The sequence below is a fragment of the Lagopus muta genome, chromosome 8 (genome assembly GCF_023343835.1).
Source record: "Lagopus muta isolate bLagMut1 chromosome 8, bLagMut1 primary, whole genome shotgun sequence".
Lineage (NCBI taxonomy): Eukaryota > Metazoa > Chordata > Aves > Galliformes > Phasianidae > Lagopus > Lagopus muta.
Genome location: NC_064440.1, coordinates 3,850,089 through 3,864,285, shown reverse-complemented (window position 1 = coordinate 3,864,285; position 14,197 = coordinate 3,850,089). Strand labels below are relative to the sequence as shown.

The 14,197-nt window shown below is 36.7% G+C and overlaps 1 protein-coding gene across 2 annotated transcripts in view; it reads left to right on the top strand.

Annotated features, from left to right (window-relative positions):
• The window catches only part of ARHGAP15 (Rho GTPase activating protein 15), a 316,320-nt gene that overhangs the window by 184,572 nt on the left and 117,551 nt on the right, over positions 1 to 14,197 (top strand). For both annotated transcript variants that reach the window (XM_048952880.1, XM_048952881.1), the window contains one exon: positions 6,007 to 6,105. In XM_048952880.1, the coding sequence (XP_048808837.1) occupies positions 6,007 to 6,105 (99 nt within the window). The remainder of the gene's footprint in view (positions 1 to 6,006; positions 6,106 to 14,197) is intronic.

The following is a 14,197-nucleotide window of genomic DNA, read 5'->3' as shown; positions in this document are numbered from 1 at the left end:
ACTTTGTTCTTGTAAGATGTAGCAAATATCTGTAGTGAATATAGTGGGTATTTATTCGTTAGAATAAGAAATAGGTGGGTGATAATCAAATAAGAGAATGTGAGCAACGTGTAAATGTTAGTTGTTTGGTTGTTATGCTACCTTTTTGCCTATGAGAAGCCCGTATGTGAAGAGCACGTTGGCTCAATTTGTTGCAGTGGGCTGGTACATGGGGCTTTTCATGCTCCAGTGAGTCCTCTAATGAAGATTGCCAGTCCTCAGAGTTCACGCTCACACAAAATTTATTTGGTATGGAGGAATTTTGAATCATTTTTGAGGCGATGTGTAATGCAGTATTTTTGTGTACCATGTAAGGGGCCTAGATGCACACCATGTTTGTGTGAATCTACATGCACACGAAGCTAGAAATAATAAGAGGCATGTTCCATGCCTGCCATTTTAACAATGTTATTTCAAGAATAGCTGTGTTCAAATTTATATGCTAGGTCAGAGGTTCTCAGTTCCTTGGGATTGAAATATTCTCAGAATTTACAGAATCTGCACTAATATGCTAGAAAAATAATATATAAATCTTCTCTTTTAGAACTTCTTTATAGTCTATAATTGAACTTTGATCTTTATGTTTGAGCATTGTCATGATTTAATATTATCCCAAATGAATTGCCAACCTTCAACTTGATATTGGCCAGCTAACTTCCTGATTTCTGAGCCTCTTTAGTTCAACAGAAAAAGAAAAGACTTCTATGAAATGGTGACTTTAAAGCTATGGTAGTTGTCCTGGCAATAGACTATCACAAAAGGCACTAAATGGTAAATAGATAATTAAATGAAAACATTGCTAACAACTCATAAATGATGCTATGGGAAATGAGAACAATGCAGGTGGCAAGAAACTCACCTAGAGTTTTGCTGTTGTTGTTGTTGACTTTTTATTTCCAAGTGTAGATAATGAAGGAAGTTTATAGAACTAATTTTCTAAGTTAAAGAAAAAAAAAAAACAAAAAAACCCAGAAAACCCCAAAACCAAAACAACGTGAAAATTGGAATGGTTACAAATCCTTCAAGATGAATCTAAAAGTCATTCAATTGCTGGTGAAAGGAACTAGTTGTGATTTGGCTTGATAGCCTAAAGAACAAGGTTGAGCATATGTTGGTGGTTGTGCAGATAGCAGTGTGAAGATCAACAGTTATTTCATTTCCAGACAAGGGAAAACGTCATAATTGTCTCAATGGACCTTGGAGTAATTCAATGTGGTGAATGTAATGCTCATGAGAAGTCCAAATGTAGAGATTAAGATTTCCTTTTTGATGTGTTCCGTAATTCCTCTGGGTTAAAAAAAAAAAAAAAAAAAAAAAAAATTAGCAATTGATTTGGTGCCCATAATAACTTCGGAAAAGTTAGGAAATATTTATTTGATTTATGGAGGGTGTGTCACAAGGATATTTCTCTCTTTGACCACCACATAGACTTTATGATATTTTTTGAAACCCACTGGATGGCCATACACTGGGTAAAGTGATATTTCCATTGACGCTACTCTAGTCATGACATAATGATCAGAAATCATTCACATAATTTAAAAGTATCTCATTTTTGAGACCTGCTTTAAGAAGAAGTACAGCAGCCTCACACTCTTTGAATTTAAATGAACTCTTGTCTCCAATAATACACCATAATTTCTTAAATGAGACTGGTGTCTACAGTACTCTCTATTTTTCCTTCTTTTTTTTTTTTTTTCCTGAGAAAGTAAAACAAATCTTCTAGCTCATATGCCACTTAATAGTAACTGCTCACAAATGTAATTTTTATTTAATTGATGACCACCACAGATCAACGGTATATAGTAAATCTCCATGTTAAAAGGACTGGCAAGAATCCCAGCTAGCATAAATCAGAGGAGCTCTGTTGACAACCTTGCTGACTTCAGTCAGCTGAGAACCTGGCCCACTTATTGTGTAAGCATTGCGGTGTTACTTGGAGTCCAGTCAGTGAAGAGCATGATTTTAATATCTGACTTGGTATTTTCACTCTACTCTTAGAGCATCCAGAAGTTACCTATCAGAATGTGGTTCTTTGGACCACTTCCATTCTTCTTCCAAAAAATTAATTGCTATGGTGCTTACTGTCCTGCCCTCTTCTCTGCTCATACCTTATACATACCATATACAAAAAAAAAGAGGTCATGATACCATTACACCTTCTGTTGTGTCAGAATTTGAGATTCTGTCTGAGAATTTGAGATGTTAGCAATTCTCTACTCTTTTTTTTTTCCCCCTCATAAAAAGTACTGAAATATGAGTTCCTTCCCAGCGTGGCCGCGTCTCAACCATGTACACCAAAAAGCAGTTAAACAATGACATTCTCAGTGAGGATGTGGCTTTTGCGATTTTGTTTTAATTGTTTCTTTTCCAGAAGTATTGTCTCTCCTAGGCTGGGATTCTGCAGCTCAGGATTAGTGGCTTTGCTGCAGCTTGTGAAAGCTGCTCAAAAACAGCAACTCTGTCAGGCTGAGGAGAACTTGAAGCTCCCCAGAACAAACAATTCATTGCAGCTGTAATCTTCATTTTATATTGTACAACTTGTGAATGTCCGTTCCCTCCTCTTCTGGTGTCTCATTTTATATCTGTGTGCAAAGCTGTCACACACCCTACCGTTCTGAATAGGAGGTTGAATGCACAGATACAAGGGATGCGTAATGTAAACCATACCACCAAACTTATTGTGAATATATTGCTCTTCTTAAAAATGCTTGTTGTTTTTTCATACTACAGTATTGACTAACTGTCTGTGTTTGATGTATGGTTTACCAGCCTGATGTAGACTTATGGTTAGAGCTTAACTTGTTAGTTCTGCTTTTGCAGCCAATTCAGAATAACTACAGATGCCCCAAGATATTAAAATTGACTGCTCAAATGGACTCAGTGTGGGAGTTTCATTGGTTTTAAATTGATAACAGCTGAAAGAGTGAATGATTAAAGCTGTATATGGGCATAGTATGCAGCTCCTTTGTACAAGCTCTTGTGAACAGAATCCACTGTATGGGAATTGCCTTTGTTCTAGTAAAAGATATTTCTGAACAATTGTTAGTTTAAATTTTTAAATGATGAAACAAGAGCGTTTCAGGAGCCTATAGAGGAAATAATTCCTGAGAAACTGGAATAACTCTGAGAAGATAAAGTGGATTTCTATTCAGAAGGGAGCATTTAAAGTTAAGTAGCATTCCATAAGGTGGTAATTGTGTCTATTTCCCAGGCATTTGAGTTAAATAAGCTGGATAGGAAACATAAACTGTCATAACAGGAGGTTAGAAGTGTTGTGTACATCTTTTTGGTTTTTTTTTTGAAGTCATAAAAAATGAAGATTTGAAGGACTTCATCACAAATAAATCAAACAAGGGTTTTTTTGCTTCCTTTATCCCTTTGGGAGCAGTTTCTGTTCTTTGAAAAAATGTTCTGGATAGTTTCTCCTCAAACTATATTTGAATATACATACTTATAAAAAGAATAAGAAACAAATATTTATACCTTACTTACACATCAATCTATTATACAAAAATTAATAACTTGCCATTCAGATAATGCCTTGTAAAGTGCTGCACAAGCAAATATAAAGTGAGATTTCCCCAGCTATCCCCATGACCTCTAAGAGTGTAAACATGGTGGTTGTAACTCCTGCAATTTCCATGTTTATGTACAGAAACAGATCCAGTAAAAATCCATTGGCTGGATACAGTCACAGCGCCTGTGGCTTAGGAGCACCCAGAATTCAGAATATTTGGATGGCTCCTTAGGTCAAGTACTTCAAAACTGTACAGTGTGACTGTATCTGTATACTGAAGGGCATGTGAAATGGGATTAAATGGGATTAAATCATCTGCTGGAGAAGGTACTGAACGCACATCCAGAAAAGGGGTGATGAAAAGGTGAGAACTACAAATCTGTTTTCAGACTTATCAAAATTTCATCCCAGGAACAGTGAATGTTCTGCATTCATATTAAAGAATAAAAGAGTAACTGCAAAATCCTGGAAGTGATTATGAAGTGGATATAACAGAGATATTGCTGAACTTCTTTGCGTTCATTTCCATTCAGTTCTTCAAGTGCTGCCCATCTAAACGCAGTGCAGCTCCTTGCCTGTTTTATTCCCGAAATAGTTTACAAATATATTTGTTTTTTACTTCTTTTTTAACATGATTTACATGGAAGAGCATTCCATCTTATGCAAAGAATTTGACAGGTCTCTGCTAATATCAAAGAAAAAAACAAACACAATTAAGATGTCAAAGGAGGAAGTGCTAGTACTTTTTAATCGTAAATCTCTGTATATATAATTACCACTGAAGGCAGCTATAAATGTTTTATGAAGAATATGTAACCAGACTGTGCTTTGTCAGAAACATAACCCCAAAACATGTAACAGCCTGTTTGCTGATGCTTAACGCGCACATGCACACAAACTTCTTCAGTGTTGTTCTGTGAACCCAGTCCTGCATTCCTTCTGCAGCCAAAACTACAGCTAACTTGAATTCAGGCTTTGGTGTACTCTACCCAAATGCAGATCACATGCACTGGGAGATACGCTTGGTGCATATGCCATCCTCATTGGTATGCTGAATAAGCTTCTCTGGTGAATTCCTGCAAAGCCTTCCCCGTCTTGTTTCTCAGGATGTTTTTTTTTGTTTTTTTTTTCTGGGGTATTTGGAAAGCAAAGGCAGTCAAGCTGCCCATATCTGTGCTCAGTAAGAAATAGCATCGGTTAATGACAGGAAGGTGAAGCTAGTGTCATTCCAAAGCAGAAAATGATCAAACAGAACTTGGCGTGGTATCGTGAAAAAGCTGAGTTTCTTTGAGGAAGAACTATTCAAAGTGATTAAGGTGAAAGATGGTGGGATTGTCTATGGAGAAAGTATCCTGGTGCCACAGGAACTTGAGGACTGCAGGCACTCGTGCTGCCCTGGGAATGAACGTGCTTGGTGGCTTTGCCCTACAGAGCCCAACCTTGTGCTCGCTCCCCTCAACTGTCTTCAAAAACATTTTCGAAAGCCTCTACACCAATTTTCAAAATGTATGCTGTTGAAATGCTATATGGAGACTGTCTTTTTGCATAAATGATGGTAGTATAGGCCTATTGTTTGAACATTTAACTGGCTCCTATTGAACAGTTCTGTTCATCTGTTTGATTCATTTTGATTCTAGCTGACAACATCCCCATTACTGATGGCTCTTTTCATAATTTCTCAAACATATAGAGTGGAAATGAGGTGGAGGAAGCTAATTAGTTATCTGGAGAGTTTAACATGATTATACAGCTATGTTTTAGGATGAGCACTCTGAGTTAATCAAAACTTTCACATGATAAAAATGAAAACATAGCATTATTGGGCCAAATGCTTATATATCAATGAAGGAACACGTCACCAGTTAAACTTGGTGTAACATATGCCATCCTCATCAAAAGACATTTAGTATCTTGCATGTTTCAAACAGGTAATTTGATGATTAAAATATCCTGTAAGGGTTAGATGAAATTATATTCTGAGTCCTAATGGTGGAAATTAATAAAGCCCTTGCACCCATATGGTGCTCTATGATGAGAGTGAAACTACACATGCGTGGAAGAGGCTTAAGTGTCAAGGTTGGATCGTTAGTTGTTATGCAGGATTTTGGATTCAATAGGATTAAGGAGCGTTGTTTCAAAAATAGACTTCACTTCTTTATGACACATCCATTCCAGAGACCACAGCCTGCAAGCATTAAGATCATGGTATACATGAAAATTTTAGCTTCAGCCCAGTTCAGGTTTATGAGTGTTACTGCAAGTAAACATCAAGAGCTTTGTTACTGGGGCTGAAGTTGATGAGCATTAGGACTCAGAGAGGATTTGTTTCCAACTTTGTCTGCCCACCTTTCATACTTGAGTTTTTAATTGATATGCAAACTCAGAAAAGAGAAAAACCCTACTACTACTAATATGCTTAATGTATTGTTTTCCCCCTGAACATGTAGATCAAATTTTTGGCTCCCATTTGCACTTGGTATGTGAACATGAGAATTCTACGGTCCCGCAGTTTGTGAGACAGTGTATAAAAGCAGTTGAAAAAAGAGGTGAGTACCTTAGTATTTAACGCTATATTTTGTTTCTGTGTTAATATGAAAATGTTATGTTGTTAATGTTATTAAAAAGTTTAACCTTACTCTTCTCAAATGTCCAGAATAGTCAGGCAGATGGTTCTACGGTGCAGTTATGGATTGCACTATACCCAAACTATATCTTCATTTTCTTTGTGCAATAAGACCTTAATAAAACCCATTTGTGATTATTCTTCCTTATATCTTCTTTGATAAATAATATGTTGTTATTTTAGTCTTTCTCCAGGTAAGCAAATGTTAAAAATTGATAACATGTCAGCAACTTTCTTTCTGAAATCTCTGGTGAACATAATGCCAATATGTTTTAGTAAGTTCTGAATTGTATTCAATGAAAATTAATGTTGTTCTAGTGTGAGCACCAAATTTTATTTTTTGTAAATGTATGCAAGAGCCTAGTTTTTCTTGTTACTTTAAAAAGTAATAATACTGGAAGGATAATGGAATGAGTATGCACCCTCATTTAATGTTTTGATTAATTTATTAAGAGAGACTTTCTTAGTAGAAAAAGATATGCTTAACACCATTGCCTTCCTTCCTTCCTTTTGGCTGTATCTTCTCTCACTGAAGGTCATTTTCTTTGGAAGGTACATGCGGTGGATGCAGAATCTTAAAATGTATTGTATAAAAATGTGAGGCTTCATCACCATCTGTTACGAGTTTACAACTTGTTCCAAGGATCTGGGGAAACATATATCTTGCAAAAGATAGAAAATTTATTTTCAGAATAAGACTGGGTGAACCCATTGTCACTGCCATATACTGAAGTCTCAGAACAAAAGAGCCAATGATAAATAAAAAGACATTTAGACCCTTAACCACAAAGGAAAAGGCTATTTTAATTCCATCATTGCTACCTGATTTTATAGTGAAAGGTGCAATAAAACTACCCTGGAGTTTCAAACTCTGGGAAATTCATGCTTTAATTATACAGCAAAGAGAGCACTGGGATATTGCTATTCCCAGAATGATTGGCAGGAAGTCAGAGACTAACAAACTGGAGATCGCTCGGTAGGGGGAGATGGTAGTATTGGTTTCTTGGTGGAAGACTAGAGGATGGATGAAAGGAGAGAGACAAAGAAAAGGGATATGTGAAATGAAGGAAGGGCTATTAATAGTGCAGGAATTGTAAGGAGAAATTCAGAACTCAACATAGAAAGGCAGAGATTACATGATAAAAATGCTACACCATGTAGAATTACTGATTTCTGATTGACTGCTTGGTTCTGAACTTAGCACGGGTTCTCCAAAAGATGCATTCGATATTTTATGGATGATTTGTGGTCTCTGATCACTACTCCAGGAGAAGTAAGGCCAAAGGTCTCTGCACTGATGAACTGCAATAGAAAAATCCAAGAAAACTCATTAGATGTTTGTTGTCTGTATGAAATATGCACAGAAGAAAATATCACCAAATTCATCCTTCTGAGTATTATCCTATTGTACACGTGTTTCCTTCAAACTTGCTATAACACGGAGGAAGTCCATCCCTTTTACATACACACTTCAGTCTACTGTGTATGAACATAAAAGCTAATTGTGTCGCATGATATAAAAATTTTAATTTGATCACTGTATTTATGAGTTTCTATCTGATATACAATTTTTTATATTATCATTTTCTTGGATCAAGATGCGTGCATTTACTCACATTCTATTTACTCAGAGTGTTGTTTTTACTAAGTTCTGGCATAAACTATCTCAGGACAGCAGTAATTTATGTGAAGTTAAGTCCAATGTTTATGCAAGCTTCTGATGACATTTTATACCGGGGTTGGTATTAGGAAGCAGTATGTGGAGGTGCCAAGTCTCCCGGCATGGCTGAAACTCAACAGATCTGAAGTCCTCCTCTTAATGGCCAGATACGCCTCCAGCCAAGATACTCAACTGCAGAGTCATGGGAAATACTTATGTACCAATTATGGGAAAGGCACATTTAATGAAAACTGTATGTTTACTTTCATAGTCTTAGTAAGATGGCCTAAATACTCAGTACAGCTGGCATATTGGCTGTTGAAAGAAAGCTGCTTTTTTTTTTTTTTCCCCTCCAAATTTGCTTTTTTCCTATTTAGAAAATATATCGTCTGCATAATGTAACTGTACCAAAAAATGTTGCTTGTGTGTTTCATTTACTGTAAAGGATTACTGGGAAAAAAGATCTTAGGAGACTAACCCTAAATGTTCCTTACAAAATACTCATACTTTGCTGTATGGTTGTGTTCTTATTTATGAGCTCATAGTTTTAATTATTATTTATCTATTGATTTTCTCGTGTGTGTGTGTGATTTTTTAAAACATTATCACTGTGCACAGAAAGTAAGATCTGAATAAGCCGTATTAATTAGTATATGTTCCTGTGTGGATGAGATTACATACAATAGCCAACTGTACTAATATTCTCCCACCACAGATTAAAAATGTAGAGGGTGTCATTAACTGTTGGCAAGATTTCCTGTTTAGTTACACTATTTTTAAATGAATATCTACATTGAAATCAGAGGAATTATTCTGATCTTTTTCTGCAACTTAGATCACATTTTGGTTGTTTGTCCCCTAGGCTATTGTTTGCTCATTCACCACTTCAGGACAGAGGTGCTTTATAAGGTCTAGTATAAAATTTCTCACTCCATAATGCATATTTATCTGTCCAACAAGAATGCATTTGTTCAAGAGTGAATTCCATTTTTTTTTTCAGCTTCTTTTTGTGTTTATTGAAAGAAAACTGGAAATCAGAGGGTCTTTATCTATTCAATCAGCCATCTTGCAGAGCTGGTAGTGGAGTTTAATACAGATAGCAATTAAATATGTACACATTTTTGTAAACTGGAAAGTTAATTATCCTTTTTTTTTTTTTTTTTTTTTTTTTTTTTTTGAGTGGGGAAAGAAAACAATGGTTTTTTTTTTTTCATTTTTCTTTTATGCATTCACAAATGTTGATGAAATTTGTGCCCCAAGTACTTAAATGTACAGATCTGTGCCACAATGGCCAAAAGCATTTTCTCAAAGAGTGTTGGACCCTTGGCACTGAATGCAGTGTCCTTGATAGAAAAATTAGGTGAGAATATGATGTGATCTGGAAAAGGAATAATTTTGAACCATGCGTCAGTCAGATTGAAGAAACACAGTGGCTGCTCAAAGATTTCTATCATTTCACTTTGTGCTTTCTTAGGGGCTTGAAGGGAAAGTTTTTCAGAGAACAGTGTATCCATGTGGGTTTTTTGGGGGGTATTCTGTTTGCCACCAACACCTACCTTGGATAGACCTTGAGCTGTTCTGATCTGTTGTCCTGCTCCTTTCAATCCATGCTTGGTTATGTCACCAGGAGGTGTCATATGGGAAGCATCAAGCCCACAGAGCTGAGTCTGCGACAGTCCTCCCTGCACAGAGTCCATGTGCCATGTGCTCCTGCCAAGGGTGGGATCCATTGCAAGACTTCTGTTGTTTCCAGGCCAGATATGACTTCCAGTCATTTCTTGAGTCTCTTATTTATTTTGTTATACACGATCCTTTAGAAGTCCTGGCTGTTTTTTTTGCATTTCTTAAAGTAAGTGAAAGGCATGAGTAGAACGCATACAAAAAATAAAAATACCAGTCTGCATTGTAGCTAAACAAAATGCCATCTAGTACTTCTCACAGTAAAGTTTTATTGTGTGAAAGTAGCCTGATATGAAACTCTTTTCCAGGGATGATCATCTGTCTGTGAGTCTAATGACAGAGTAAGTGAACACCCCAAGCAGTCAGTATCCTAAAACTACTGGGGGTATCCAGTATACTTCAGATTTTGTAAAGAAATACAGTATTAATGCTCCAGAGAAATATAACTTTCATCTCTCTTTTGAAACGTCCTTCATTGTCTCCCTATATTCCCAAATCCACATTAGTGCTCTCAAATCAGAGTAAATGCCTTAAAAATGACACTACAGGCAGCAGATCTCATGATTACAGGTACAGTTTTTGTTCTAAGCTGGACATTGCAGACATTGTTTTCTGTTGCTTTTCTTGGAGCACAGGATGCTCTGACAGGAATGATACACAAAATTACATATTTGATTCAATGCCTAAAAGCCACCCTGGGATCCATAACCTTGCTTAAAGATTTAAGGAAGACCTTTAGTCTACTTCTGAGGAGGTTCTTAGCTTAGAAAACTTTATCTTTCAACTTTACTTCTTAGCAGCTGTTATGTTTTTTTGCTGTCGTTTGTTTGACAGGATCCAGTTATAGGTTCCGATGTCTGTTTAAAGAAACAGGGAGGTTGTTGGCTTTAAAATTCCCTTACTGCTTGTGTGTTCAACATTTTCCCAGGCTTTTCTACATAGTTTGCCAAGTAAAGGGACTGACCTTTTGTAGCAAACACTTTTTCATTTCTAAATGCTCACTTTGATTTTTGTCCCATTTTATGCTCATTCCAAACTGTTTACAACCCACTAAAAATGACTGTGAATTATATGTTTGTGTAATGGATTCCTTTTGTGGTTGGAGTGGAATGTTTACTTTGAACAATTAGTTATCTTTGGGCAGATTATAGTGACCTGAAAAAAGAATGGCTAAAATTATTATAGTACCTTAACTATTTCCTTTTGTTATCTTCTCTGTTGGGCCAGTTTATTATTTACAGGGTTTCATTGCTGTGAGTTTCAGTGAACAAATCATGTTAAATGAGAACAGCGACAAAAACCCCAGAGTGTGGGGAGCTCATCCTGAGGGGAGGGCTTTTGCTTGGGTTGTGCTGGGTCCTTGAACAAGGCTTCAGAAATGACCATTAGTCCCTGAGAGGATGGATGGGTGCACAGACTTCACGGGCCACAGTTGTGAGAAAAGTTTTAAGTTGAAAACCAGATTTTTTTAAATGCATCCAGAGTTTGACACCTCAGAGCATCTAAAATAGATACTCGGTTTGGCCTTAACTACAATTTGATTAGGCATAATGTTATTGTAGGATTGCACAAATCCTCATACACCAGAATCTTTAGTGTTTGAGAAAGAAAATGTCTTGAGCAAAGATAAAGTACCTTATGGAGTGCAGTAAAGAAATACAGTCATCTTCATGAAGACAAACGAAGATTAAAAAGGTATTTTAAACTATCTCACCTCCCAAATGCCATTCTGCCCTGTGACAGAAGGTTGTGTCCTTTCATCTGTTTTATCTCTTAATCTAAATGCTAAAGTGCTGCTAAAAGCACTTTAAATATCTATATTTAAAAAAAAAAAAAAAAAAATTGAAATATTACCTTCTAAATCACATACTGCTTTAAAGGTAGTCAGTATTCTGGTAGAAAGTTTACATAGGGAGGTTCGCTTATCTTAAGGAATTAAGAAAAGAGGAAATGAGTTTTAAAAACATAATGTATTGTGAATATACTTATATAGCTAGGAAAAAAAAAAGTGTAGAACAATTTAACAGTATCTCATTTTCTAATGGAAGAAAAAGTGGCATAAAACTTGAAAAAAATCCCAGAACGCCTCCAAACACTGATCACTGATGGCTCCCATGTGGGATCGTGCATTTTGGCCTGGTGTGCTGAGTAGATTATTAGAGAGAGGTGGGGATGACAGAAGACACGAGGCCCGTTCAGCCAAGGTATTTCTCTACTCTGATACTCCATGTTATTAGATTTGTGTTCAGCGATTTGATCTTCTAGCATGTGTTTAGCTTAAGCAATTTGGTACCAAAATTCCCAGTCTCTAGGAAGGAAGTTGGAGAATTCTGGGTAGTTTTCCCAGAGTGTATTCACCATCATCATTGAGCTTCCATTAACCATACAGTGTTCCTGGGCTACTTCCCAGCACCATTAAACTGAACCCATCAGATGGTGGTAAGAAAAATAAGTTCCAACAAGATTTTGTTGAGAAGGACGGCCTCAGGAAATCCATCCTGGTCACAGTGCAGCTTTATATTTCTGCCTGAGTGTGGGACTGTTCTCCCGTAGCAATTGGCCCCTGCACAACCATTGAAAAAGTATTTTATTTGTATTTTCTCTATCATAAATTTTTCACTGCATATTCCTACCCTCAGAATAAGAAATTGTTCGTGAATAGTAGTTTGTTTCCTACAAGCACATTCACTGATGTTCTGTACTTATTTTCTTCTAGAAAGGTATTTTCCAGTCTCTTTTTCTTCTCCCAGGCCTACACATGCTTCCTTGCTTACTGTAATATAATTTTACATACTGTTTCCAGTGGCTTTAGCATTCAGTACCCTGAAAGTACAGAGATCATATTGCCCCATCAAATGATCTGAGCTCCCAGTTCTGCTAATTTTGTTCTGTTCATTCTTTCCCACTTTGGGATAATCTATTATACTTGGATCCAGGCACGCACCAAAAGCTAATACTTCCATGAAGAATGTGCAATTTGTACTCTTTAGCTTGTGATGAGATTCCTAAAGTCTTTTATGATTCTGTCTTGTTCCAAGGAGACTTCTGCTCTCAACGTTTATAAGCACTGAATTAAAAAAAAAAAAAAAAAAAAAGAGTAAAACAAACTGATAAAAAAATTAGACACACACAAAAGTATCCAGCAGCTCAGCAGATAAAGCATTTTTCCGGGGAATTCTAGTGGGTTGAAGAAAACTGTTTCTGAGGGCATTGAACTATGTTTACTTTAAAGTGGCCAACAAGCACAAACTTAAACATACAGATGAATGCAAGAGAAAATGACCAAGTACTGAAAAAAGCCCTTGTAAGTTTGTGATTTAAAGTGTTGTTGTGTTTTTCTTCATCTTCTTCTGAGCTGGAATTAATAGCAGTTGAATATAATGCAAACATATTGGCAAGCTTTCCCTGCCCCGTTCTGTCTTCAGGCTCAGGCAATCCCACTATAGCCACCTTTCTTAGAGCAAGAGCTAGTTAATAGCGTTGTGCAAGGTCCAAGACAGAATTGGCTCTGACGGGTATTCACTCTGGGGCCTCTGTGTCTGCTAGAAAGCCACATTCCGAGTTAGGAAAAATATCGAGAAGTGTCAACAGGAAACATCACGGAAGAGCGTACAAGACAAATTAGAGAAGAGGAGACAACAGCAGAAAAAAAAAAAAAAAAGGAATAGAAAAAAAAAAAGAGAGAGAGAGCCTTGCGATGACAAGACACAAAAGAGAAAATAAATATAAAAATTCCAAAAGCATCTACTCAGAAGAAGCCATAAAAAAGACAGGCAGTTGAGCCAGTTGCTGTGTCTGTCATAGCTACCTGATACCTGTTTCATTGATTAATCTGTTCCAGGGAGATGTATCCATTTCTATGAGAAAGGGGGAATTTGTATTTTAAGCCTTGCCAGTAACAACAAGCAGACACTCAGTGTGCACCAGAGTAACTTCTGCAGTGCCTGGGCCAAATTCATGCCTTGGGTAATTTTATTGCTTTTACTGGAATTACACCAGAGATGAGTTTGGCCTTTTGCCTTTTTCTAGCATTGTATAATATATCTATTAGTGAACACGTAGAAGGAAACAGGGCATTTTGTCTTCAGAACTTTCCATAAAATCTTTTTCAATAGACATCATAAATAAAAGAAAACACTTAACCTATGGAACAAAAAAGAATCAAACGACATTTTTTTGGTATTAAAATAATGTTAATACTCTTTCTAAATCAAATAGTTGACGTGTACATGCAGACATAAAAAATCTAGAGAAATGTAAAGCCAGCTGACTGTAACTGCTGCTCACTCTGTGCCACTAAGCACTTGAAGGTCCTGATGTACCTCCCGCTCACATTAAAGGAAGCACACGCTTGAGGATATCCACCTTTGAGTCATAGAAGAACTAAATAGATAGATAAGTAAATAAATAACAATAAATCCCCTGTTATCCTCCTGAAATGCTGAGGATGTGAGGCATCGTGTCCCAGTTCATTGCATGTATCCTCACAAGCAAGGATCTGGCAGATTTCCTCTGCAAACCCCATTGAGTCAGACTTAGCAGTTCAGCCATTAATGGAACACTTTGGGCAAACACTTGGCAAAATAATTCTGGCCTAGAGATGTTCACAAGGTAAAAACATTTAAGTCCATTAAGTTCTTTTGGGAGGGGAGGGGGAAACAAATAAAAGGTAGTT